Below are 27,765 nucleotides of genomic sequence, written 5' to 3'. Positions count from 1 at the left end.
GCTGCCACAGTTGTTTCATTTAGTTCAGTCTGAAAAATCAGAGATCTGGACTTGGTATTTCTGTGGCTGTCTCTAATAACGATGGACAATTAAAACCACATCTTCATATACTTGTCCTCCTTTTTCAAAGAGCTCAGTATGTTTCCCCCTATCCCTCATAAATCCTTGGGGCTACTTGGAAAGTTTTGTCACTGTGGGAGATCCTTGACATCTATTGGATGGGCTGATAAGTGATAAGTCGTTTTCTTATCTAAGGAGTTATGAGTTGGCTACAAGGTCAGGTATCTGTGGAAGAGGCAGGCGGCCCCAAGTGAAGGCCGAGGGGAATTGAAAGCAGAGACATGGTTATCTCCAGGCAAATGTTAATCTAAACAAATTTTTACAGAAGTCAAGAGTTGCAGTTTCCTGCAAACTTAGCCTCCCAACAGTCAAACCTGGTGGAATGGTGCCACTTTCTTTGGTTAACTCTTTTCTGTTCAAACTTTCAACAGACCTCTGCCCTGAAAGCAGGGCAGGAAGCTTGGCAGATCACTCTCCGACTCCGGCTTCTTCCAGACTTGGGCAAATTCCTTGTCTTTCTATACCAGGGGTCTCCAACCTTGGCAACTTAAAGCCTGGAGGACTTCAACTCCCAGAATTGCAATTCAATTCAACTCCCAGACTTCAACTCCCAGCTTTGCTGGCTGGGGAATTCTGGGAGTTGAAGTCCTCCAGGCTTAAAGTTGCCAAGATTGGAGACCCCTGTTCTATACTGATTTCTACTTAGGAAACTGGCTGCAGCATAGGGCCAATCTGTTTTGTGTGATCCCATTCCTGGAGCTTAAGGAAGACTTGTATCACACAACCTGACTTCTGGAAGGTGCAATTCTGGGGCAACATCTCAGAAACTTTGCTCTTCCTCAGACTGAAAGGCTGGCTTATAGCCGGATCTAGGAATGCCAAGGGACACTAGACTTCTTGCTAACCAAAATGACAGCCAAACAGTTTGTGTTTTGGTCTTTATTCCAGACAATAATATATACTTCAATGAATTCAGGATTACAAGCAAAAATTCAGTATTGTGTGACTTTGTGAAATCATTTTTCTGAGCAGCCTCCTTTAACCACAGTAGTAAAACTTAGAGGCATGTTTTGCTGCAGGGTTAAACAATCTCTTTGCAGTTAGGGAGTGCATTTTCTTTTTATTTCAGAGTTTTAGGCTGCAGGGTTTGTGATATGATATTTTTCCCTGAGTTGGACTGTTAGAGCAGAATATAATACTTTACAATAGTTTCAAAAATGAAAAATCACTCCATTGAAATTAGATGGCTTTACTATTAAATTTTGGCAAGATATTCTGGCAATGCTTACCTACAGCTTACCCACCCATTTTATAGGTAAAAAGTCACGATGAGCAAATCCTAGCTACAGTTATAATTTATAAGGCTTATGCTCAGTACTTGGATTTTAAAAATATGCACATAATATGCTGATTTAATTTCTATTATTTGAATAATAATGAGTGATTGATTAGATTCTCTTTAGGCACAGGGGACTGTGACTATTTAGAATATAGATAAGAATGAACTACTTGATGGGTTTTGAAAAAGACAAGCCCAATTTTAGATTATATAAACACAGTACTATATAGTATAGTTTATAAACAACAGGACTTGTTCTATTTTATTTTGGATTAATCAGACACCCCTTCAAATACAGTATGTTCACTTTTGATATCTGGTAATTGGTTCCCTTTAAGAATTCAGGAGAACAAGAGATTAGATTAGATTAGATTAGATTAGATTAGAGAAAGTTTCTATTGAGGAGCCCAGAGACCAAGCCCTGTGAAGAACAATGAACATTGCTAAACATGCTAAATTTTGAGAAGATTTTATTGAAAGGGAGATACCTATAAGAGTGCTCTCAAATATCTGAATAAGTGTCACATACTGTAGATGAAGCCTAGATATTCTCTATCATTACAGATGGATTTGTGCAAAGCCAATCAAAAATGAGTTGTACTCCCTGGTAATTGTATGAAGCCATTATTGGGTTTTACCATCACACAGGTCTGACTTCCTGTTGCCATATTGATGTCACTGTAGTTAAACTGAGAACTTCTTCCCTCATCAGCAAATGTTTTTACAGTCTTGGGGGGGGGGACACAGGTAGTTTTCCCTTCTAACTGGAAGATGAATAGAGATTGGCTGATGCATTTCTGGGATCATCTATTGACCAGGAATGGTGAGTTCTGATTAATGGAGTGATTGATCCTCTGGGACCACTTCAGAGTTGCAAAGACAGGTTCTAGTAAGGAAAAAGAAACCTAATGAAAAGAATATTTAATCTAGCAAGTTGGTTGTTTCTCTTTTGTTGAACGTATTCAAACAGATGCTGGATAGAAACCTGCCAGGGATGTTTTAATTAAGATTTCATCACTGAACTGTACTTGGACTCCGTAGCCTAATATTGCCATTCTAAGTAAGTGATGCCATGATTTCGTTTTATTGCATTATTCAAAGTAAAACACATAAATCATTGGATAGTATGGCATTTCACACACTTAATTCAGGGAGGAGAATGTAGTAAAATTGAAAGTTTTTATGGAATGTTTCCTAGCTGGGTATCATGAAGACAGGCATGCAAAAGAATGGGGCTCCCAGTTATTCACAGTTCAGTATAGGCCAGTCCCATTTATTTCAGGGAAATAGCAAAAATTTCATCAGACAACCTTTTGACATGTGGTTGGTGGCCGAAGTCTCCCCCTTGCTTTTAATCATCCAGAGTTTTTCTTTTCTTTTCTTTAGCTACCATGCTACTACTGGTCTGGTGAGTGTTGCAGAAGAGTTCTTTACAATTTGGAATACTGAACAAGATGCCGGCCAATTTCTGAGACATTTTTACAGCCTAAGTGAAAAGAAAATATGCAAATGGTTAAAGGAACCTAGTATACCCAGAAAACAATTAAGGCTCATCATGAAAAAAATTTAAAACAGATTCAAGTTTCTTGTTATGAGCTGATGAATAGAAGTACATTTAAACATGGAAATCTAATTTTGCATCCACCCCACTCCCTGACTTTCAAATAGAGTTAGTCCTCGATTTACAACACTTTACTTAGTGACCATTCAAAGTTACTGAAAACAATGGCTTATTACCGTTTTTCACACTAATGACCATCCCTATGGTCACATGATCAAAACTGATTGCTTGGCAACTGACTAATATTTATGACAGTTATAGCATCCTGGAGACATGTGATCACTTTTGTGACCTTCTGACAAGCAAAGTCAATGGGGAAGCCAAATTCATTTAACAACCGTGTTACTAATTTAACAATTGCAGTGATTCACTTAACAACTGTGGCAAAAAAGGTTGTAAAATGGGGCAAAATTCACTTAATAAATATCTCACTTAGCAACAGAAATTTTAAGCTCAAATGTAGTCGTAAATTGAGGAATATCTATACAATTACTTTTCAGTTGAAAAACACTTTCCTCTGCAAATTTACCTTATGAATTTTGAAATTGAATATATCAATTTTATATAGAACTTTGTCCCCTGACTATAATAACTACGGGATTTTGAAATCTTAATAATGTATTATCTGCAAATAAATGTATTTTAGTTTTCTTCTGTACACCAATTCCTTCAATCAATGAATCTTCCATAATTGCATTTGCCAAAACCTCCATCAATAATGCAAATAAAACGGGGGATAAAGGGCAACCCTGTCTCGTTCCCCAGCTTAAGGTTTTTGTCTCTGTAACACCATCATTTATAACTATTCTCGCTTTATTCTCTGAATATGGTTGATTTATCACTTTTCTAAATTTTTTGGAAATTGGGATATTCAAAGAAATGAGTGGTATAAAGAAATATGCAGTATGGCAACAAATAATAAATTAACAACAGAAATTAAATTTTAAGAAGGGACGATTAATGTAAACAATTATAATGAAGTAGAGGGGGGATTTTATAAAAACAAAGGGCAAAGGGAATAAGCCTAGTCAAGAATACATGTTGTTTTGGAGGGGATAAGGGCACAATTGGAATATATTGTATATCTTTTAGTTGTTATAGAAGAAATATAAGAAAAAAATACATTAAAAAAAAGGTCTTCGGGGGTATACACTGTAATATTTATATTTTGTATTTGTATTCCCCGCTTTTTATATTTATATTTATATGGATTATGTTTGTATTATTTATATTCAAAATAAAAAATAATAAAAAACATTATATAGAACTGAGCTGCACAGGTTGCCAGTGGATTTCCAGGTGCAATTTAAGGCGCTGGTAACTACCGGTACTTATACCGGTATAAGGCATAGGCTCCGTTATTTGAAGGCTTGTCTGATCAGTAAGATTGAACAAAGTTGATACCCTTCAAGTACCTTCAATCAAAAAATGCTGTTTATTGGAACCCAAGAAATGTGTCTTCTCAGTCATGAAACTGTCCTCTGGTACAAGACATCTCCCCTCCCACAGAGATCCAGCTTCCACCCTAACAAAGTTCCAGAAATTTAAAAACACAGCTGTTTTCCCAGGCCTTGGGATGGGTGTTTGTGTAGCCTTGTCAGTGTTTATATTATATATGGGATACAACTGAAGAACTATTTCAGATTCTATCTTTTTTACCTGTTTTATACTGTAAGCTGCTCAGAATAGTTCTAGAGTCAAGTGGCCTTCCAAATCTAATCAACACATAGAGATATACCAATCAAAGAAATGAAAAAATAAAATACAACAGTAAATTAAAAATGTTTTTACCTGTGAGAGCCATTGACAGACAAAATTCATCTTTTAAAATCTTCAAAAGTTCTTGAAGTCCTTCTTTACCCTGTTTCAAAAACGAATGGCATTGTAAATGACGTGGCAAACCTAGCTTGAAGATGTAGAGAATCCTGCAGAATCCTGTTACTGAAAGCCTTTTCAAATAAAAGGCTCTCAGTAACAGCATTTTCTTTCGTTTTTAATCAGAATTGTCAGTGTTTAAAGCTATGTAAAACCTGTTGACCCTATCTGAGCAAGATGCTAGTGCCTTGACTGGGGGAAAAGGGATGTAGGCTAACTATATTCCATTTCCAGTTCTCAAAAAAATATTACTTGTCTCTTAGCCATTCCCAAGAGTATTTGGGAATCTTCACTTTCTCTAACAGCATTGTTGAGAGACCAAATAAATTGGCACAGTAGGGAAGTTTGAACTAGTTATTAGATATGTATGAATCTGCTTCAACCATTTCATTTACCATCCAGGTTTCTTGGTACTGTTTTGGGTTGCAACATTTTTTCATGGATTAAAATAAATCCTTAAAATCTGTCTCTGGTTTCATTTATATATTTAACCTCCATTCAGACTTTTCATATGCTAGTTCCACCGAAGTACATAGGTGCTCATATAAAAGCATTGAGAAGAAATTTTTAAAGGTGCAAATTGTTTCTATTCTTTTTTTAAAAAAATAATAAAGCTATCTGATTTTATATACATTTTTCAAAACCATTTGCTGTTTCTCAGATGTGTGTCTTAACAATAAATTATCTGTGAATTTTTGAGACCAGAAAAGCATTAGTGAGCTACTTTCAGTATAATTGTTTCTGCTTAGTGGAGTAAATTTTAGAATCTTGCAAATTTGATCTAAGGATCATGGAATTATGTTCCTACTAATTATTATTATGTTACTACAATATTTTATTTGCAACATAGCTCATAACCAGAAAGAAACTGAAACCAGTGTAGAAAACAGGGATCAATTCTGGGTTAGGCGAATACAAATGTCTGGTGGCGCAGCAGACTAATAGCCTGTTATTATAATTCAGCTGCCTGCAATTACTGCTAGTTTGAATCTCCCCAGGCTCAAGGTTGACTCAGCCTTCCATCCTTTCTAAGGTAGGTGAAATGAGGACCCAGTTTGTGGGGGCAATAAGCTGACTTTGTATAAAATATACAAAAGTATGAAGGCTATTGCTTAACGCATTGTAAGCCGCCCTGAGTCTCTGGAGAAGGGCGGCATATAAATAAATAAATTTAAAAAACAAACAAACCTGTCAGGTGGATCTAGAAAAAAGATAAGGTTTTATTTATTTGTTGGATACCAGAAAATGGGGACACTGGGAGGGGGAGAGCCAAAAAAATCAAGATGGCAATTCTAATTATACAAGCAAGATCCTCCCCCTTTTAAATGTGGAGAACATGTGTTCTGATCTTTTTTTTTTTTGTAGCTTTTTTATTGTCTCTTGAATGATGTATAAACGTGGCTGATCTCTGCCTACTGATGGCTGAAGCAATATACATACTTCACCCAGGTAAAAATAAGATTTAAATAGTCTTTGATCTTATGGAAAACACTTGGAATGTTTGAAAACTGCTGGTGTGCATTGTCTTGTTTCAATTTTTCCATGATCTACTTTGTTTCTTAGTTTTAACCTGGCATATCAACATTATAAAATATCTCCATGTTTTAACTTGTCCAAAAGTTTGTATTGCGACCATGCTTAGTTCATGTAAAATGGGCCAAGGCTTTGATTGTAATCATCATGGCTACCAACTTGACTTTTTTGACCCTTTTGCAGATGTCTTCAAGGAGAGCATAATTTTCTCCAGAATGATTTGATTAGAACTTTCATTTTAGTGCAGTTCTAGCAACCTTATAACATACCATCGCTTTCTTCTTTTCCATTTTTTTCTAAACTTCCATGCCTCCAGCTATCATAAAATTCAGTAAAGCGTATTGTTGTGGCTATAATTAGGGTTATCTTTATAGGAAAGGGTATAATGATCTATAAAAGGCAGAGATGTGCTCAAGCACACGAGAGACCAAGACTAAATGCTAGCAGAATTTTTTTTTATGTCTGACCAAGAACTTGTTTGTAAAAACTCAGCTTTTGCTTTCTGAATGCCAGCTTTTCCTATGGTGAACAATCAACTTGATTTAAAACTCCCATTTTGCATAGAAATTTTTCTCCACTATCCTTGCTTGAATTATAACTTGTCATGCTAAGAGCCTGCTGCATCAGAGACCTGAAGTAAATCTAAAAATGTGTGTATATGGGTCTATGTGAATGTGAGCAGACGTAATGAAGCTTACTGAATAAATCAAGTTTGTACATTAAGCTTGATCGTTAGACAGGCATGCAGTATGAAATCAAATGGGAAGCATTATCTAGTGAGTGCAAATCTAAAGAAAATGGGGAAGCTGACTTCAGTTGTTCACATAAAGAGACAGCTATTTATCTTCAACTTTTTATCATAGCCACTCGTATGCAGAGAGTTATGTTCACCTTATAGGCCAAACCCCACATTGTGGGTCTGCCGATGAAGACACATTTTGCTCCAAGTGCCAATGCTTTCAATACATCATTCCCTGTTCGTATTCCACCATCCAAGTAAACTTCGATTTTGCCTTGCACTGCAGTAGTAACTTCACCCAGAGTAGCAATCTGCAAACATGATCAATCAAATTAATTATTACAATTGCATGGGATGGGGTGAGTGTGAGTTCTTAACTAAAACAAATAGACCCTTTTTCAGTTAGTTCCCAATAATACAGGTTCCAGGGCTGAAAAAATCCCAAATGATTGAAGACAAGAATATCTGAAGGACATAAACCTTCTGTTTAACCTGATTGTCTATTCAAATTATTGGCCAAGAACCTCTTGCATATCTCAACAATCCCCGATATCCATTTGATTGGGAGGAGGAAATGGATCTTCAGGGGCTGTACTTAAGCTCAGGAATTCCTTTCCAAGAGCGACCCCAAATACATTAACATCCTATTAACAAGTTTTGCAAAAGCCGATTAAAACATATATTTATTTATTTATTTATTTATTTATTTATTTATTTATTTATTTATTTATCAATAGCTACTATAATGATTTACTGTCTATGATGCAGAGTAACAATTTTATTGCTGCTTTGCCATATGTTATACTATGATGTTTATTCTGTTTTTTATTTTGTGAAGCTTGGAGTTTGGGAATCTAGCAACTGGATGGATGGAGCTCACATTTTAAATGGTGTTATAGTTTTCTAACTTTAACTTTACTCAGGAAGGATCCTTATAATGAAAATGCACCATTGTTTGCTATAGACAGATTGCAAATAGGATAAATAATGGCTCATGACTTACAGTAGGAAGGACTCCATCTAGCTGTCTTCCCCCATGGTTGGATACGATAATCCCTTGAACCCCATGTCTCACAGCTAGCTCAGCATCTTCCTTTGTCAGAATCCCTTTGATGATGATTGGCAGCTGGGTCAGACTTTGTAGCCAGGTGATGTCATTCCAATTGATAGACGGGTCTATGGATCCAGGGGGCAGACCATATTCAGTCTGGTCTTCATCCTGAAGGAGAGAGGAAGACGGAAACTTCATTGTTCATTGTATGCATACGTCTGTTTAAGTAAATGCTAGCTTACAGGTCCGGCAATATTATTATTTTTTATTTGATTTATATAAATCAAATTATTATAATTTAACACTTCTCCAGTAATATGATTAGGTTTGTATATAATTTATTTTTCCTATCATTGATGTATTCGTTAATATCTGCTGTTCCAAAATAATTATCTTTTTATAAGGCGCTTCCAAGTGTCTTACATATGTCCCACGGAACGCTTGAATTCACCTAAGAACTCTCCAGCATGCTGTAATAGGTGCCTTCTGTTTTGCTGACAAGAAGATCAGGGTACCAGACTCTAAAGCTGACAAATTTCATGAATATCCTCCAAAATTTTCTGGTGCTTCAGGTCTCAACTTCTAATATATCAGTAGCCTTTTGACAATATTTTGCCATTCCTCATTTTGCTGTAAGGAAGCCTTGTAAGTTTGCAAGAGATTGTAAGGGTTGTGACAATGAAGGTTAAAATACCCTCTAGGAACACCAGCACCCCAATTAGCCTCAGGATGCCCAAGAACATGTCGCTTCAGTAGCTAACCCAAGGAGAACCACAGAAAATGGGAGAAAATAGCAGAGTGAGCTTCCTTCCCTGGGGAGATAGAGATAGATATCCAGGAAAAGGAAGGGCAGGATGTAATTTAGTGATGAGGAAATGCCAAATACCCTTTCATAGTTCAAGGGGATTTCTTTTTTTCCTGGTCATTGCTTAATACAGTCTGGTAGAGAGTGAGCAATTACCCCAAGAATTCATTTACTGTAACCAGGAAAACTTCTTCTCGTTTGGGATTGCATTGCCTTTCCATGACCCTTTTCTCAAGTAGAGGAAGGTGGAAGTTGGAAATCCATTTCTCTGCCCCCTCCCCATGGTTAGTCACTAAAGGTTTGGCATTTCCATCTTAAACAGCTGATGAAGGTTTTCCTCACCAGGACTTTCAAAACTTGCAGAGTTTAAGAGTCGCCTGACTTTCCATAAAAACAAACAGTCTTTTTTTCACGTTGACCATTTCTATAGTTTGAGCCAAAAAAAATATATCCCGCAACAAACCCCTTCCAGCAGATGCATATTTCTGACTATCAAGTACAAATATGCAAAGTATATTCTAGAAATCTGGATTTGGATTCATCCTCCCTCCCCAGCTAATCAATCATACTTGAGCCTATTTTGAGGAATGTCATAGATTTAATTTTGGATAGCTCAGGCTTTTATTACATATTATTGTATATATAATGGTCTTGGTCATTTTCTGTGTGAATAATTAAGACCTGTGGATCACAAAGAACTATATTGTCAACCATTGTGATGTAGTGTTCACACAATGTAGTGTGAAAAAGTCCAGATAGGTGTTTTCTTTTTTTAGCCTATAAGGCCCTTTTGGTAGTATTTCTGGTCTAAGGCCAAAATGACAAAGTAATGGTTGGGAAATGTTGAGTTTCAGAATTTCCACAGGAAAAATAAAAATGAAATGTCCTTCATAAAACCACATGTACTCATATTAGTAGTAAATATTACACATCGTTACTTAAATATCAAATATTAAGTGCTACTAATGAAATATCTTTATTAGAATATTTGCCTAAGAACAATACAATATAATGGATAATTTCCTTCCAGGGGTGAAAGGAAATTATTCATTCCTGCCAAATATAGGAATCCATTATTATAGCTTCCTCAACTGGTGGTCATTCAACCATCTGTGGAGCAGTCAGACAAAATTGATCAATAATTAATATTGGTATTTTTAAAATAATTTTCAGAGAGAGATAATTTAGTCATCTGTTAACATTATAGGTTGTTAGTAATTCAGAAGATAATACCTCAGAAATGAATTCTGTAGATGTGAACTTGCTACGTTTAAACATCACATGAAGTTGTCCTTCCGGAAGCTCACGTACAGCTGTTTAGGGTGAGGTTTTCACGGTCACATCATTAATTCAGAAGATTCAGTCTTAGAAACAGTTTATGCCTCAGTAGTGGAAGCTGCATAGGTAGGCAATTCTAAACCCTAGTTTACAGACTGCACATTTCGGAAACTCAGCCAGGATTCTAAAATGTGCAAGCATGTTTGGATTCTAAGATCCACCATCCTTTTCTTCACATGCTTTTTTAAACTGATGGGTTTTAGGAGTTACCAACCTCAAAAGCTCCTTTAAAGTTCTTCACTTGAATGGATTTCAAGAACTGGTAATTGTTGCGAATGTCATTCCGTCTCTTGCCAGCATAGGGAACGTCAACTGTGAGCACCAGGGCCTGGAATCCTAATGCATTAACCCGTTGTACCAGTTGCTCTGAGAACCTCCTGTTCCGATGGAGGTAGAGTTGGAACCACCGTAAACCAGTAGGTGCAGCAGCAACAATTTCTTCCACAGAGAAAGTGGAATAAGTGCTGGCTATGTAGCAGGTATTCATAGCTTCTGCCGCTTTAGAAAATACGGAAGGAAGGGGGAAAGGATCAAAACTGACTTTTATAATTAAGTCCCAGCCTAATCATCTAGTGCTTCCCATGCAGCCCATAAATCCCGATTTAAGTGTGGTGTCCCAATTAAAGACTGTGGTGTGGGGAGGAGTCAATTGGTGCCACTGTAATTGAAGCTCTGTCCATTTTGTATGTACATCAACATTGTGTGACAGATACAAAGAGGCAGGACTAAAATTGCCTGTAGATGCTGCTGTTCTAAGAGGGACAGCCCCAGCCTCTCTGAAGAGTCCGATTCTTACTGCAATTTCTTGGTTATTCTAGAGATTTTGCATCAGAAGAACTGAATGCTTGGCATACACGTTGCTTTGAGAGATTTCAAAAATCTTTGGAATAGTTTATTAAACAATAAGGCTCTTCTTAATTTGCTGCTGTTTCCATCATCCACCTAATAAAGAGCCTTGGTGGCGCAGTGGACTAAAAACTGCTGTTAAAGTAGCATTTAGCTGCCAGCTGCCTGCAATTACTGCGAGTTCAATTCTCACCAGGCTCAAGGTTGACTCAGCCTTCCATCCTTTCGAGGTAGGTAAAATGAGGACCCGGTAGGTAAAATGAGGACCCAGGGGCAATAAGCTGACTTTGTATAAAATAGAACACCGCTTAGGGTGGGCCCCAAAAAAGCCCTACTAAGCAGGTATATACAAAAGTATGAAGGCTATTGCTTAATGCTGAGTCTCTGGCAGCATATAAATCGAACTAATAAAATAAATAAATAAATAAATATTAGCAATATGACCTTATATTCCCTTGTTCCTCCTGAAGTCTACCTGTTCATTTGCAATTTGTCTTTCATATACTCTCTTCTGAAGGATTTTCAACAGCATTTACCTGGCATGTGGTGGATGTATTGTTAGAGCTATTATTCTATAGTTAAAGCATTCCTTTAAATCTCCCATTTTAGGAAATTCAACAATTTTAGATCTTACTTCTGCATGGAGCCATGCTGCTTCCCCCCCCAAGTTTGTTCATAGGGGGCTGACTTGTTCTACAGTATATTGCTTCCATCCTAGACCCTTTAAGAACTCTATGGAGATTTCATTCACTCTTGAGGCTTTTATATTTGCTCGCAGGTTTATAGTTCATCTGACTTGCTCCTCAAGCTCATCCTCAGATTCTTGTCTTGACTATGGTCTCATCTGAGTTGTTTTTCTTATACATGTTTTTCATTAATTCCTTCCTTCTTGTTTGTTTCTTATATCACTGAGATGGGAAGCTTCTGATGATTCTTCTAATTTTCTTAAATAGATCCTTTGTGCTTCCTATACTGTTGTTTTTTCAACTTATCTGTATTCTGAGTTCAGGTATACTGGTTTATCACTTCTTGGAAGTTTGTATTAATCTCTTTAGTTTTCCCCAAACCAGTGGCTTTTGCTAGTTCTATTTTTCCTATAACTTTATTTGAAAAGAGTTTGTCCTTTAGGGAGATTCTCAGTAATCCAGGTCATGGTTGTCCCAAAGGTACTTTTTCAAGGGGCAACTAGACTTTCTGGCTTTTCTTTGAAGATATTTCGCTTCTCATCCAAGAAGCTTCTTCAGCTCTGAAGTAGCAGTTACGCCTTGAAAAAGTGTGTCCTTTGTTTCTTTCTGGCTCTTATTATACGTTTTCTAGCTTTCTCCTTTTTTATGATCATTTTAATTTCTCCCCACAATTCTTCAGGTACTCTATCCACAAGGTTCCAGACTTTGAAACTGTTTTTAGCTTCATATTCTTCAGAAATGTATTCAAGGTTATATCTCATTAGTTTAATCCTTTTTACTGTAAGTCTCTTTCAGTCTGATACCTTTCTATGATTAATAGCCGATGGCCTGATTCACAATCAGCCCTTGGCAATGCTTGCCAGTCAGCAGAGAACTTTTCCATTTGCTGCTACATCAGATATAATATATTTTGTTATGGCATTGCCCACTTCAAGACATCTTCTTAGATCGCTGTCATTTAGGTGACTGAAAGAAATGTATTAGCAGTGGAAAGAACATTTTCTACATAGAAAATACATTATCCTACATTATCCTAATACATACATTATCCTACATTGTTGCAAGTCCTGTCCATATTTTCCAAATTCTGAGTGCCTTAAAAGTCCAGCCCCATTTCCCTGACAGTAAGCAGCAGTGCAGTTAATACTGGCATGGAACCAAATGAAATGCCTTAGCTGGACTTTTGACCAGGCAGTTACAGGCAAGGTTGGAGGAAGAAAGCAGTGGATGGATGGATGGAGGGAGGGAGGGAGGGAGGGAGGGATAGACATAGTTCACGTATATACCCACTCACATATTTACGTGTGCACTTGTATATAAAAGTAGTACGTCAGAATTCTGTGTTAAAGGAATGAATACAAAGCCAAAGTAGAAAGGCGCCAGATTGTATCCCCTTTGGGATACTTGCCACAACAATCTTCATGGCACAAGGGGAAAGTATAGCAAACACCTGCCTCCAAAAGTAAGTTAAGCAGGAGCAGCTCAATCCTTCAGCTCTTTTTTTGTCCTCCTTTAGCTATCTATTTGGGGGTCAAATTGGTTGCTTAAGGAACCTTGCCTCCTGGAGTGCCATATATTTTGCATGCAGCAGTTCAAGCCCTGCATGTGATTCCCTACTAAAAGAAACTGGGTGGACTCACAGTGCAGGTACTCTGTGGGAAACAAGTAGTGTGTTCTGTTGTCTCTCTCTATAAATTTACAATTACCATTTAGGTTTAGTAGATGATAGCAATAGCACTTAAACTTATATACTGCTTCACAGTGCTTTACAGCCCTCTTTAAGTGGTTTACAGAGTCAGCATATTGTCCCCAACAATCTGGGTCCTCATTTTACCCACCTCGGAAGGATGGAAGACTGAGTCAACCTTGAGCCGGTGAGACCTGAACTGCCAAACTGCTGGCAGCAGAGGTAGCCTGCAGTACTGCATTCTAACCACTGCACCATCGCGGCTCTTTAGATGATAGATAGATAGATAGATAGATAGATAGATAGATAGATAGATAGATAGACAGACAGACAGACAGACAGACAGACAGACAGACAGACAGACGGATGGATTTACAATGGATTGTTTTCTTTTGAACCCCCATACCCAGGGGTGAAATGCTCCCGGTTTGGATCGGCTCAGGCGAGTAGGTAGCTATGGTGGTGGGCAATTCAGAGAACTGGTAGCAAAAATCCCTGCCCCCCATGCCCAGCTGAGCCCCGTGATCATCAGAGCCTTTTTTTCCTTTTAAATGGCTCTGAGCAGCCAAGGTCTGACATCCCAACTGAGTTGCCTGCTAATCAGGCAACTCAGCTTGGATCGCCAGAGCCATGTAAAAGAAAAAAAAGTTTCTTTTTTTCTCTCCCCCACTCCCAGCCTCCAGCTTGCTTACCTTAGCTGCTGATCGCATGACGATCGCAATCCATGCATCAGCAAGCAACTGAATCTCCCTGCCTGCAATCAAGCTCATCAGTGAGCAGCTCTTTCTGCCTGCCTGCCTTCCTGCCTAGACTTGTGGACTTCAACTCCCAGCAAAGCTGGCTGAGGAATTCTGGGAGTTGAAGTCCACAAGTCTTAAAAGTTGCCAAGGTTGGAGACCCCTGTTCTATTGGGTAAGTTTTTTTCCCCTTTGGGAGCTTTAAAAAAAAATAGTTAATTGGGGTTTTTTTTAGTTGTTCTTTTTTTAGACCTAGCCATTTAAAGTTTAGGAAGTTTTAAATTTAGCTGCTTTTATATAAAAAATAAAATAAAATAAAATAAAATAATATTTGTGCAGCTTTCTGAGATTTAGTGTGTTTCTGTAGTGTTTCACTCTAACTACACAAACACACAAAATCTCACAAAGCTGTATGTGGAATTTTGTGTGTGTAAAGTGTGAAAGTTGGTTTTTTGGGGCTTTTGTGTCTGTGTGAGGTTCCTGCTTGTTGCAGGGGCCATTTTGGGTCTAGCACAGCTGCTTTTACATTGTGGGTGAACCAGTTGTGTTGTGTTGTGTTGTGTGTGTGTAAAGTGTGAAAGTTGTTTTTTTGGGCTTTTTGTGGCTGTGTGAGGTTCCTGCTTGTTGCAGGGGCCATTTTGGGTCTAGCACAGCTGCTTTTACATTGTGGGTGAGCCAGTTGTGTTGTGTTGTGTTTTGTAGGTTAAAAAAGGGCAAAGAAGTGACATTGACTTGGCCACGCCCACCCAGTCACCTTGCCACCATGCCCCGCCCACTAATTAAGCCACGCCCACAGAACCGGTAACAAAAAAATTTAGATTTCACCCCTGCCCATACCATAATCCCATAGACCAGGAACTATTTCAGCAAAATTATTTTTGGCCAATAAAGTTGCTAGGGAAAAAGATTCTTGCATACCTCGAGCTGTGCTCTGTTCTCCATCAGGACAGGCCAAACCGTGGAAGCCAGTGGGAGCAATCCCCACTGGGAAGTCAATTTCAGAGCCAAGAATCGTGGTCCTTGGATCTATTGTCGACATATCCCGCAGCACACGTGGCCGCAGATAGATTCTGTGGGATGAAGAGAGAGCAGAAGCAGCAGGGCTGATAGGAGTAAAATTACTGAAGAAAGTCCAGAAAAATGAACTCTCCCTATCTGTCTGCTTATCCATTTAATTTTCTATCCATTATGCAATCTACCATAATAACCTCAATCAATGTCCTAGATTTTGTCATGTATCCTGAATTCTGCAATGGCTGAGAGCAACCAAATGAGTGCTGCAAAAGTGGTATGTGTGTCATTGCTGCCATCTAGTTGTCCAGATGTTTTCAGTGCAGATCTGATAGTCCTGCAGTGGCACTGATCTTGCTCAGTTTATAAGGCCTATGAAGAAGATACAAATGCCTATGCAGCCTTGTGAAGGAGAGTGTTTTTGGTGTCACTAGTCTTGAACTTCTTGTGACTGCATGGAGAAGTCCCTGCTGTTTTCTTGGGAACATTTTCAGAAGTGGCTTGCCAGTGCCTTCTTCCTATGCTTGAGAGACTTGCCAAAAGTCATATATCTGGCTTCCTGCCTAAGGGAAAATTGGAATGGGGTTTTCCCACTCCTGGGTCAGCACTTTAACCACTGCACCGAATGGCTTTTGAAGGAGAGATGCCATAGTCTATAGACACAAGTTACCCTTGCATTTACCCAGCTATATCCTTCAGTTAACTCTTTCAGTGACAGACAATGAAGAGTAATCTTGTTGAACACTGAGAAAACACTAGATCAGAGAAGAGAGAAACCAGCCATCTTTCTTACTTGGATATAAAAGTTGCAGTCAGTCAGTCCTTTTATTATGTAAGCTTAGTTTTCCCATCCTAGTGCCCACAGAAATGTAGGAATTATGCTGGCTAAGAAACAGAGATTTGTAAGTATGCTATAAATAATCTAAATGCATGCCATGCCTCCACTGGGCAAATGCTATGAGAGTCCTTCTATTTTGAAAGGCTGGGTGTTTCATGTCATGAAAATGGGACCAGGAACTATTTCAGCAACTCTGGGGTAACCAGAAACTCAGGTTTAACCATCCAGGAGTGATTGCTGGTGCTCACAGTAGTGATCTGCTGATTGTAGCAAGCTAGGCTGTGTCACACACTTCTGTGAGAAGTGGCCAGAACACTAATCAAAACTAGGGTGTCATCAGGGGCTTCCGTTTGACATTGCAGCGAGATTGGACACAAGGAGTGGGTCTCTGTGCTTCTGTGCTGAGTTTTCCCCATTGGTGGGCTCCGAAAGGAGCCAAAACCACCCGGTAGGGGCAGTGAAGCAAAGAGGGGTGCCCTGTGAGATCATGGAGAGTCGCAACTCTCCTGTCTAACCCAGGGTTCTTTTTCCTCTCAGCCACGGCGAGAAGAAGAGCAGCCAAAAGATGGCTGCCACGAAGCTGGGACAACTGAGGAACAACTAAGACTGGTGCTGGAGCGAAGTAGGTGAACAGTGACTAGAACTGGGGGAGAGGATTCCTTTTTACCTAACCCCAAGGAATAATTTAGAACTATCTGCTCAGAATTGCTTGTTAAAGCAGTGATTAAGCATTCTGAGAAAAATACCAGACCGGAAGAAAAAGATCTAAAGAGAGAAAAACAATAATTTTCTAAAAATACAGAAAATTGGACTCTTAAACTGGGAAGATGTGGCAATGAGAAGGCATTTTAAAATGCTGGAATTATTTACTTTAAAAATTTATCCTGTTTCTATAATTGAATTACAATTAAAATTACACTCAAAATAACTAAAATTAAACTGATTAGTGGCAACACTGAAATTTAAGTTGGGAGTGCCACCTGCTGACAAAAGGAAAATATACAAATATACTGGGAATACTTACATGAAGGATTATGAAAATATTTACTGAGTTATATTTAACTACCCCACGACTACTGGAGACTCAAATATGAGAACAAGGAAGTTATTTAATTAAAGTGACACCTGAATGTTATACTAGAGGATTGAATCTGTAAAGGGGACGTAAAGAGGCTTTTGATAACTTCTGGAAATATTTAAACAGTACTGACTGATTTCCTACGGGATACAAAGAACTGTGATTAGTGTACTTTTTGAAGGGCAATTTTAGGTCTGAATAAATGGTTCTTGGACTACTGGACAAAAGAGGGATTTTTAAAAACAAAATAAGGAAGAAATGAGTGGAACTTTGAAGGAAATGGCATTGATTTTCTAAAGCACAAAGGACATCGTGGAGAAAGGATTTAAGGAGATTATGGAAAAAATGGAAAATACTGTATAAGGGATGATGGGTAAAGATCTAGATGCTCAGAAAAAGGAGGAACTAACAGAAGGAATGGAGGAAAAGATAAAACCAAAGAACCAGTGAACAAAAGAAAAAGACAAGGAGGAGATAATAATAAAAATAGCAGTGATTGATGAATTAAACCAGGGGGAAAATATTTTAAGAGAGTTGAAAAGAGAATTGGAGATACAGGAAGATACTTTTGAACAGGAGATAGAGGTTTGGGCAGATACTTTGGAAGCTAGGCAGTGGAAGAGGGTAGAGATGGGAGAAATACTTGATTGAATAGCCAAGAAATAGATGCAGACAGAGATAAAGATCCAAGAGAGGAATATGGGAGGCAAGTCAAAAAAAAGCATAGCAACTAAAGCAGTGGTGGATTTCACTTACCTTTGCTACTGGTTTGCTTGCACATGTGCACTTGCTTTGCTTATGTGTGCTTGCTTCACTCATGGGCACACCACTTCTGCGCATACACACCACTTCTGCGCATGCACAGAGACTTCTGCGCATGCACAGAATGTATTTGATGATGTCCGGGTGGGTGGGTGGAGCCTCCCGCCACCTATGCCCGAACCGGGGTGAACCGGTAGCAACCCACCACTGAACTAAAGTACTGAAGCAGCAAGAGATGAATAGAAAGGAAAGGGTTTCTCTTTTTTTTAATGTTTTGATTTGCTTTTCTTTTTCTCTTTCTTTCCCTTCTTTTTTAGAATGGTGACATGATTAGAAGTTAGGTGGAAATAAGAGAAGGGGGAAACATTTGTATATACATACTTTTATATAATGGAATAAAGGTAACACTAAAATGGGAAAACTAGAGATTGAATGATGGCATTATTAAGTACGTTTTAATAATATTGTGATTGGCATTGGAATAATATATTGAAACATTGAGCAATTAAATAATGAAAGAACATACTTTAATATAAACATGTGTATTACTATCAGAGTTATATAGATTTGATTATTCTAAAGAATATGATTGGAATAATTTTGTACGTCTAAATAATATTTGAATTGGTATTAGAATTGTATATTGAAACATTGAATAATGAAATAATGAATGATTGTATCTCAATACAAATAGATGTAAAGAGTGAAATATGGGAGGTAAGTTAAAAATGAACAGGATTCAAAGCACCAAAGTGGGCGAGAGATGTTGGATAGAAAGAAAACGTCTTTTAATAAAATGGTAACATGATTAAAAGTTGGAACAGAGATAGAAATAAGAGAAAGGGGGAATATTAATGTATACATTTTTACATAATAAAATAAAAGCAATAACAAGGGGGAAGCTTAGAAATTGAATGGCGGTATTATTATGTATGATCAAATAATATGGTGAGTGGCATTAGAGCAATATATTAAAACATGGAATAATTAAATAATGATAACTACAACAATACAAATGTGTATTATTATTAGAAATGTATAAATTGGTTGAATGTAATAACTATGATTAATTTTACTAGTTTTATTTGTATTAGAATGTAAGGCACCCAGGTGTCACACTATTCACACATTGATATGTATACATAAAATAAAATGAAAAACTTGAAACAAAAAAAAAAACCCTAGGCTGTTATCAGCTGTTAGCATATTCACAGCCAATTTCTTTTCTCAAATCAAATTTCTAGTCTAGTGAATACCAGATCATTCATATCTATCTGAGTTTGCATCAGAGAGTGAATGAGGAGAATAAAATTCAGTTGGCTTGGTGCTACATCTCAAAGTGGATATATCTGACTCAGTTATGAGTAGCTATCTTCTTTCAAAGACTTACTTTATATCCTACCTTTTATATGCCATGAGATTGTCATCCCGCGTATAACATTCATCAGCACCTGCTGCAAAATAATCCCAGATAGGCTTGGGAAGATGCTTTTTAGCATATGCTTCAAAATCTGACAAACAGACAAGAGTCATTTCAAAACAAAGTGAGACGAACCTGGTAGGAAGAGAGAGACTGAATTAATATAACAGGTTTTCATTTCCAGATGAAAATCCTAAAATAAAGTTGAAAAAGAAATAGTGGTATAAGCAAGAACCTACCATCTAATGAACAAGATCTCACAAAAGCATCTGGAGTTCATTTAGGTCAGGGCTGTCAAAACTCGCGGCCCGCGGACCAGATGCGTCACATGCTGGCCCCGGTCCCGCTCAGTTTAGCGAAGGGGGGAAAGTCCTGATATGTCATGTGATGCCGCCATGACTCCACGAATCTGACACCCCTGATTTAAGTGATCTCAGAAATATAAGCCAAGCAAAATGTGTTATAATTCCAAGTAATTCTTTTATTATATATGGTATTTATACTCATCTTCACCCAAAAAATGTGAAATCCACTTCCCTGCCTAGTCTATAGACCTGGTTTTCTTGCCATCATCTATACAAGCAATAGCCATGTCCAACCTAATCACCACCAAGATAAACCTATTTTATTGAGCATGACGATAGAATTCACCACTGTTAACTTTTTTTGTTGTTGCTTTTTTTCCCTTAAAGAAAGGAAACTGTTAAGAACTTTTTCATTTTTGACAGAATCTGATGACTTGTGTAGGCATAGCTGCTTATTCTGTGGAAATAAAACTAGCCAAAGATTGGAGAAACTATATATATAGATGACCTTGTGTGGGAAGGCTCTTTTGGACGGGAGAGAAATGATTCATTCCTTTCCCTATCTGTGGCAGGCAGTTTCAATTAAAATGACAGAAATTGCCATAATGTCCTTTGGTAAGAAATGGCCTATAAGGAAAGGACAGGTATACATATTACTCTGCATTATTGTATTGTTGAAGCTGATTTGTGGGTCAGAAATAAGTGCCAAAGTGCTCAGTTTTCCCAAATTCTCCATGCATAGTCACCTGAATTGTAACCTGTGAAATGCTCAATATATTCTAGAATAGGAAGGGATATAATAACTTCAACAAGTATATTTTTGAAAGAAAACCATTATAGAATGCCAATTATGTTCTATGCAGAACAACATTTCATTGGTCTCCAAGAATGCCTGCACTGATGAATATCAGAAAGTGGGTTGGAGCAGAGGACTTCTAATGAGGTAAGCTGTTGCCAACATCTGTCTCCATTGCTCATGAATTGCAGGTGTCACGAGTGTTTCCAGGATTGCTGTGGCTACTTGCCTACTCACAAACAGTATGGTTTTAATCAAGCCATCTCCTGTTGGCAATTACCTGCAAGCCTTCCCTGCCCTAGTTAATTGCAGGTTAACTCCCCATATAAGCAAGGACCTTTTCGCTTGCTACTCGGGCCTAGACTCTGGTTTAGGCCTAAATGCACAGCTCCTGCAGGAAGCTCAGTGCAACGCCGCAGATGGGAGAAGAATGCAGATAAGGACTCCAGACGCTGTTGCAGAGAAACTCCCATGGATGCTTGCCTTTTGCTGTTTTGTAGCACGCAAGCTATCATCGGGACTGCTGTTGCTGGACCTTCTTCCTCCCACAAGCTTCAAGCAATGTTTGCTGTTTGAACTGTTTTTACTTCAAGTGACTTTTAGCTGTGAAGTTTGTGCTGCCGCCCCTTCTATTACCTCGATGATGTATCGACGCCGAAGCTGCTTATCTTCATATTAGCTTTATTCTCTTGTGAACTGTTTCAGTATTGTGGAGAGGAATCTAGGGAGATAGCCTTGCTTCACATACCCAGATAAGACTTTCTTTTTAATGTGCTTTCTTAAAGACATAGTACTTTTTAAATGTTTTAAAGTAAATTATATTTTTACACAAGACGCCTCTGTCAGATTTATTTCAGTCTCAGTGTGTTTGCTCATGAGCTGGTTCACGGTCCGGGTTACCCCTCAACCCCATTTCCTAACAGCAGGGCATTCTAATGAAAAAGGCATCTGGAAGTGAAACTTCTTTGCCAAAATTCTCTCTAGAATAAAGAGAGCTCTGGTAATTGCCCACATCTCCTTCAACACAGCTGATTTTTGTGATCAGATAGCAGAAACCAACATTTTTGAAGTCATCAACTGGAAGTCATGGGTTTCATTGTGTTCTGAGTCAGAAATGCAGCCTTTGTGGACTCAAGGTTTGATAAAACCTCACCTTTTAGATTACTTTGGCGTTTATTTTTTATTGCTTATTTAAAATTGGCAATAAAAGCTTTCAGAACTGCAAGCCTACAAATTACTGGGTGAATTTCTCTTCAATCCATTTAAAAAACTACATCTTTTCAGCTTTGTAAAAATTTTTTTTGCATACGTGTATATTTTTGCAATATACAGCAAAGGAGTGACTTCAGAGTTGTTTTAAAAAAAGTTTAAATGCTTTGTAAAACTGATTTAAAGAAAAATTAGAACAGAACAGAACAGAACAGAACAGAATAGAAGTTTTAAGTGTACATTAAGCAGCATATATTAAAATGAAATTTCGTTGTCTTCAGCTCTCAAAAGATAACCATTATGCATATACCCACATACACACACATATATGATACAGAGAAACATCACATTCTAGTTTGAATGTATACATATACATGGTGAAAAAAAAAGAATCCTGCGAATAAACAAGATGGATGGCATAAGGAGGCTTCCGTCACCGCCAGACGGTCTTTCAGGACCACCAGCCTCGTTGCCCATAAAGAGCCGTCTCTACAGCTGAGAGACGGCTCGAAAAACTCTCCTTGAGGAGACGTGAGATAGAGCCGGCGAGGACAGGTAGAGCCCTCTGCGAACTCCCCAGAGTTTTTTATTACTCTTGGGGAGGAAGCAGAATGTGGCTCCCTATTCAGCTCGCCATTGCTCCGGGCTCGGGGGAACTCTGCTTTTTGCAGAGCCAGGCGACGGGACCAATCCAATCAATGAAAACTAACAGATTGTCTAAACAAACAGGATGGAATCCGGATTTGGGACCCTAAATCGCAAGTATTTCTAACGATTCTATAAGTGATTTTAAAAGCGAAGAAAAAAAGTTTAAAATGGCGACTGGCTGAGGCTTGAGAAGAAGAAAGCTGAAAGTGAAAGTCCTTCCGCCTGAATAGCTTAATACGTTACAAAGTATCTGAAATAATAGCACTGGCTAGAATTGAAGAGAAAAATTTCTACTTTATGTTTCTTCCTTCTTAGAGACTTGATATTGATACCGTTTGGAGAGAAGTCTTTTTCTTTAAAAAGAGTTTGTCTGTGTGGCAGGATGGCGTTAAAATTGACAAAGCCAGACAAACAAGCAGCTGGGGGAGGGGGGGCTCCCCCATTTACAAATCATATGAACAAGTTTTGAGCTTGCAGACTCAGAAGAATGGTTTTAAAGACCTAAAGGAATTTGTTTTGGAGGAGATGGCAAGACATGATGAGATTGTGAACCAGAATCTTGAAAAATTCAGGCAGGAAATTAAAGAGTTGGTACAACGAAAATATGCCAACCTGAAACAACAGATTGTAACAGCTTTGAAAACTTTTTCAGAAATAGTTATAAAAATGGATAACGATACCAACTTAGAATTAGAGTCTAAAATGAAGGAAGCTGATAATAAGTTTTATAATTTGGACAATAAAATACAAAAAATTGAAAATGATTTGACAAATATTCAAGACAATAGCTCAGAAGTAAAGTCTAAAATAAAGGAAGCTGACCACAAGATTTACAATGCAGACAATATAAAACAAAGGATTGAAAAAGAAGTCATAATGATGCAATACAGGTCCATGGAATTTGCGGTCAGAATGAGGGGAATACAGGAAAATAACAGAGATGACTTGAGAAAGATGTCTGCTGAAGTTCTGGCTGGGATTTTAAAGGTTAGTCCTGAAGAGGTATCCTGTAGGATTGATAAGGTCTACAGAGTGAATTCTTGGGTTGCAAAGCAAAGGCAGTTGCCTAGAGATGTGGTGATTTACTTTACTGATAGAGTAATAAGAAATGATATTGTGCAAAAGTCTTTTAACTCCACTCTGGAAAGGAACGGAAGGAAGATTTGGATATATAAAGAGCTGCCGTCCAAGATGTTAAAAGATGGAAAGGACTTTGGATTTTTGGTGACTGAGCTAAAGAAACAAAACATCCCATTTAGGTGGGATGCTCCAGTTGGTATAATATTGAGATATCAAGGAGAAAGATATCAACTAAATACTGTTGAAAAAGCGGAAGAATTTTACTACAAAGTTTTTAAAATGGATCCAACATCTCCATGTATGTCATCAGTGTTAGGAATACAGGAGGGGAATAAAGAAAAGCAAAATGAACAAGAGATTGAAACTCAGGCTAAGCAGATGGAGATGGAGGTAATGGAAAAACAACAAGTTGCAGAGGCCCTTTTGGATGAGCCGCTTTTGGATTCTCCTTCAGAGGTTATAGCTGGATTACCTATAAATACAAGAGAGGCGGCTTTGGATTTTAATGTGATGTCTTATCAAGTTATAGACCAGCATGGAAATCAATCAGCTGATATGCAAGTTCTAGAAAGGCAACTAGGATGGAGATCTAAAACACAAAAAGCCAAGAAAAGAAGAAGCAGGTCCTACAAAACTAAAATTTTTTAAACTAAACAACAGTCTAATGCCAGTTACTTAAGAGACGACTAAATATAATAAGCGGGATTTATAGAAGGCTGATACATGAAAATATAACTGAGGCAAATTATCGACTTATACTATTTTGAGAAGAATAACAGATCTCTGCAATGCTGGTGCTTTTGGGATGTGGAAGATGGCCTCTGATTGAGTGGATTGGAACTTTCTATTTTGGACTCTTTGAAAAATGGACTATGTATATGTTGAGTTATGTGGCAAGAGATCTATGGGATTGGGGCATGCAGAAGATCTGGTTGTTACCCCAATGTGGTGGTTTGAATTAACAATCTAGATAAAAGACACTACAGAAGATACTACATGGAATATAAATATAAAGTCACTCGGGTGGTTTTTTATATATGAAAATACTTATGACTGATGGGGGCAGATGGTAACTGAAGATACTGAATATACTGTTGGAAGCTGAACTTGATATTACCCTAACATGGGTGATGGAATTAATAATCCAGTTGAAAGACATTACAGAAGATATTATATGGATTACAAATTTAAAGTCATCTGAGGATTTTATTTATATATGGAAATATTTTTTAGTGGTGTGGTGTGGGCAGAAGAACAAAGATATTAAAAATATTATGTATGTTAGACCTGTAGGAAAATGGGTAGAGATAGGTTATTCATTGTTTAGTTTAGGAAAAGGGATGTTATGTTTAGATATAAATATATGCAAAAGATTTGAATTAAGAGATATATGTTTGGGGGTGGAGGAAATGGGTAGATTATGAGTTGAATAAATGCCAAATTAGGATTTATTATATAGTTTTATAGCTGAAGGTTGCTTTGAAATGTATAGTATAGTATAGGGGGGATATAATAATAATGTTAGAAAGAAATGGTTAGCATGTGGGGGGTGGTGTAAAAGGATGGTAAAGTATTATATAATTTGATGTTAATTTGGATTTTATTTTATTTATCACTTATAAGCAGTATCCTGAATAATGGGAAACGAGCTTCCTATAATCTTCTCAGCTGTCCTTACTACTCTCTGTATCGGCCTTCTAACTGAGGCACTGCTACCACTAAACCAAACAGTAATGTAGTTTGTTAAAACTCTCAATCATGCCTCTGTATAATGTGGCCAGGACAGAAGGAGAAAGATGTGCTCTTCTAATCTGACGCAGGAAATGCAAACGCTGGTTTGCACGCTTCAAAAACTTTGAAACTAATTAGAAATATTCCTCCTCTGGGAAAAATCTCTCTATTTTACATTTCAATGCTAAATAAGATTTTGAAGGTCAATTGCTAAAGTGCATGATGGCTACTTTGAAAGAAACATTTGATTTGTGAGCTGATGAAGTCCTTGAGTTCTTAATTCTTTCCTGGAATTAAAAGTTGATGCTGAAGATAAACAAACTTTCTTGAACACAACTGAAATGGACTTTAAGATGGATTTTAAAAATTACAATTGATAAAAAAGAGATGGCATTACTAAATGTACAAATGGAATTGAAAGATAATTTAAAAATCAAAAGGGACATAGAAATAATATATCTATAGAGTGATGTGGACTATCCTTTTAAACTGAAATATTTACTGATGTTATTTCATGGAAATTACAAATGGATTTGGATAAAGATGATAAGAACTTCAAGAAAAGAAATGAGATTGGAAGGAAACAGGAGTTAAAATTTTATCTATGGAACTAAGGGATGGTTGGGAGGAGAAGGAAAAAAATAACATTGATCTATTTGACTGTGGTTAAATAATAAATAATAATAATATCGTTGGTGATATTGATGAAGATTCTCAATCATCCAGATAGAATTGTCTGGAAGCTGCTTGGATGGGCAGTGAAGTCTCAAATCAACAAGAAAATAAGTCCAGTTGCCATGACTGAACTTCCATCAGATTTCTTTAGTTATGTTTAATTGTTACCTGGATTTGATAGTTTTCTTTCTTTCTTTCTTTCTTTCTTTCTTTCTTTCTTTCTTTCTTTCTTTCTTTCTTTCTTTCTTTCTTTCTTTCTTCCTTCCTTCCTCCCTCCCTCCCTTTCCCTCCCTCCCTCTCCCTCCCTCCCTCCCTCCCTCCCTCCCTCCCTCCCTTCCTTCCTTCCTTCCTTCCTTCCTTCCTTATGTTTGATGATGCTATGAATTAGTTTGTAATATCTACTTCATTATTTTTGGATATCTAAATAACAAGTTATTATTTCTGGTATGAGAGCACTGAGGAGGATTTAGATTAAATGAAAAGGAGGATCATATACTTATATTGTTAAGTATTTTTATTAATTAATGAGAGTTGAAGATATAGAGATTAGTTTGTAGAAAATTGGGTGAGGTATGGAATGAAGAGGCATCTGGTTGTATTTCAAGATTTATTTAAATTAATTAATTGTAATTAAATTAATTGGGATTTAATTAAATAGTTAATTTAAGGTTTATTAAGAGTTTCAAGATATTTTGAAGTCTAGGAATTAATTTCAACAAACGTAAAGAGAGCTTGGGAAGGATTCCATTGATGAAAATCTAAAAGGGAAAACAACCCAAGAAGCTTGGGAAACTCCAAAAAAATAAGATTATAAAAGCCCAGTCCAGTACAAAACCACTGAAAAAGAAAAATAAGAAATTCAAGAAGAAACTAGCATCATTGCACAAAGTATTAAAGAATGGAAAGTGGGACACATAACTAAGGCAGAATATCAACACATAGTCCGAATCTGCAAAGACGTTAGGAAAGAATGAACTAAGATTTGCAACAAATGTCAAAAATAATAAGTTTCTTTTAAAATATAAAACATAATAAAAAAGCAAAGAAACAATTGGTCCGCTAATAGGAGATGATGACAAGGAAGTGATGGGCAATAGAGAGAAAGCAGAGCTTCTTAATTCATGAATGTGCTTATGAATAGGAAGATGGAAGCCTAGAAACCACAGTATATCGCAAGGCTACCAACAGTCCATGCATTCTGAGCTTCAACATTAACCATTCACTGAAAAGAGTAGTGTCAAAACATTATATGTCAGGGTGAGAACACACTGTAGTACCCAACAAACAAACAAAGAGAGAGAGTACCTACCTGAACAATTTAGGCAGAATAGGTAATCACAAGAGTTTATCACAAGATGCAATATCACAAGGTGCAATATCCTGCGGAGAGAAAGGAAGAAAGAAGGTACAAGACCAATTATGTGGCACACCCTGCCATCCATCAAATATATTTCAGAATCAAGTAGAATGCAACTTCCGAGATCTACCAATGGGCATTGCCCACTGCCCAGAGGCTACCATACAAGGACAAATCATGCACTACAAAGATTGTTTGCAGGTGGGAGAAACTTCAAATACAAGTTACCGGACTCTCTGCATGGATTGCCACTGCGACTATGTGGGATAGACAGGGAGGAAGCTAACCACCCGATTGTGAGAACATGAGCGAGCAGTTAGTCAAGGAGACCCAAACTCATTGGGAGCCTCATACTGCAGTCAACAAGGACATACATTCCATTTCACAGCTATTACAACTGTGGGCCAACCAGGGACAAAAATAGCCAGAAAAATGATTGAAGCCTAGGAAACAGGTCCCTTATCAATCAAAAGGAGTGCTGATTTACCATCAGTTTATCAAGTACTTAGGAGCCAAGCAGAGCAGGACAAGGAAACAACAATCAATGACTTAATAGCCAACTATCAACACCCTAACTAACAACTAAAAGCTACATACA

The 27,765-nt window shown here is 37.5% G+C and overlaps 1 protein-coding gene across 2 annotated transcripts; it reads right to left on the bottom strand.

Moving 5' to 3' along the window:
• Positions 1-1,603: 1,603 nt before the first annotated feature.
• On the bottom strand, positions 1,604-27,152 carry HAO2 (hydroxyacid oxidase 2). Of its 2 annotated transcripts, XR_011599916.1 has the most exons (9): positions 27,120-27,152; positions 19,349-19,501; positions 15,176-15,327; positions 10,516-10,799; positions 8,111-8,326; positions 7,260-7,418; positions 4,752-4,821; positions 2,710-2,885; positions 1,604-2,285 (listed from the first exon to the last, which is right to left on the bottom strand). XR_011599916.1 is itself a non-coding variant. In XM_070935330.1 (8 exons), exons 2-8 carry the CDS (start codon positions 19,477-19,479, stop codon positions 2,830-2,832), a joined length of 1,068 nt encoding a protein of 355 aa, XP_070791431.1. In that variant the 5' UTR covers positions 19,480-19,501; positions 27,120-27,152; the 3' UTR covers positions 1,604-2,829. The 2 variants fall into 2 exon arrangements, 1 of the variants encoding a protein (XP_070791431.1); XM_070935330.1 differs by having other exon boundaries at positions 1,604-2,885.
• Between the last annotated feature and the right edge of the window lie 613 nt (positions 27,153-27,765).

The sequence above is a fragment of the Pituophis catenifer genome, unplaced genomic scaffold (assembly GCF_029215685.1).
Source record: "Pituophis catenifer annectens isolate HBS135680 unplaced genomic scaffold, rPitCat1.0.hap2 SCAF_2, whole genome shotgun sequence".
Taxonomy (NCBI): domain Eukaryota; kingdom Metazoa; phylum Chordata; class Lepidosauria; order Squamata; family Colubridae; genus Pituophis; species Pituophis catenifer.
Note: the sequence above shows the minus strand (reverse complement) of the source record. Positions and strands in the feature narration are given on the sequence as shown.

Bases quoted from the DNA above. Each gene is read 5' to 3' on its own strand.
- HAO2 (XM_070935330.1), bottom strand. From the start codon at position 19,479: ATGACTCTTGTCTGTTTGTCAGATTTTGAAGCATATGCTAAAAAGCAT. The intron at 15,328-19,348 runs GTAGGATATAAA...TTCATCCCACAG, and splicing joins AATCTCATGGCATATAAAAG to AATCTATCTGCGGCCACGTG. The intron at 8,327-10,515 runs GTTGGTAACTCC...TCTCTCCTTCAG, and splicing joins ACTTTAAAGGAGCTTTTGAG to GATGAAGACCAGACTGAATA.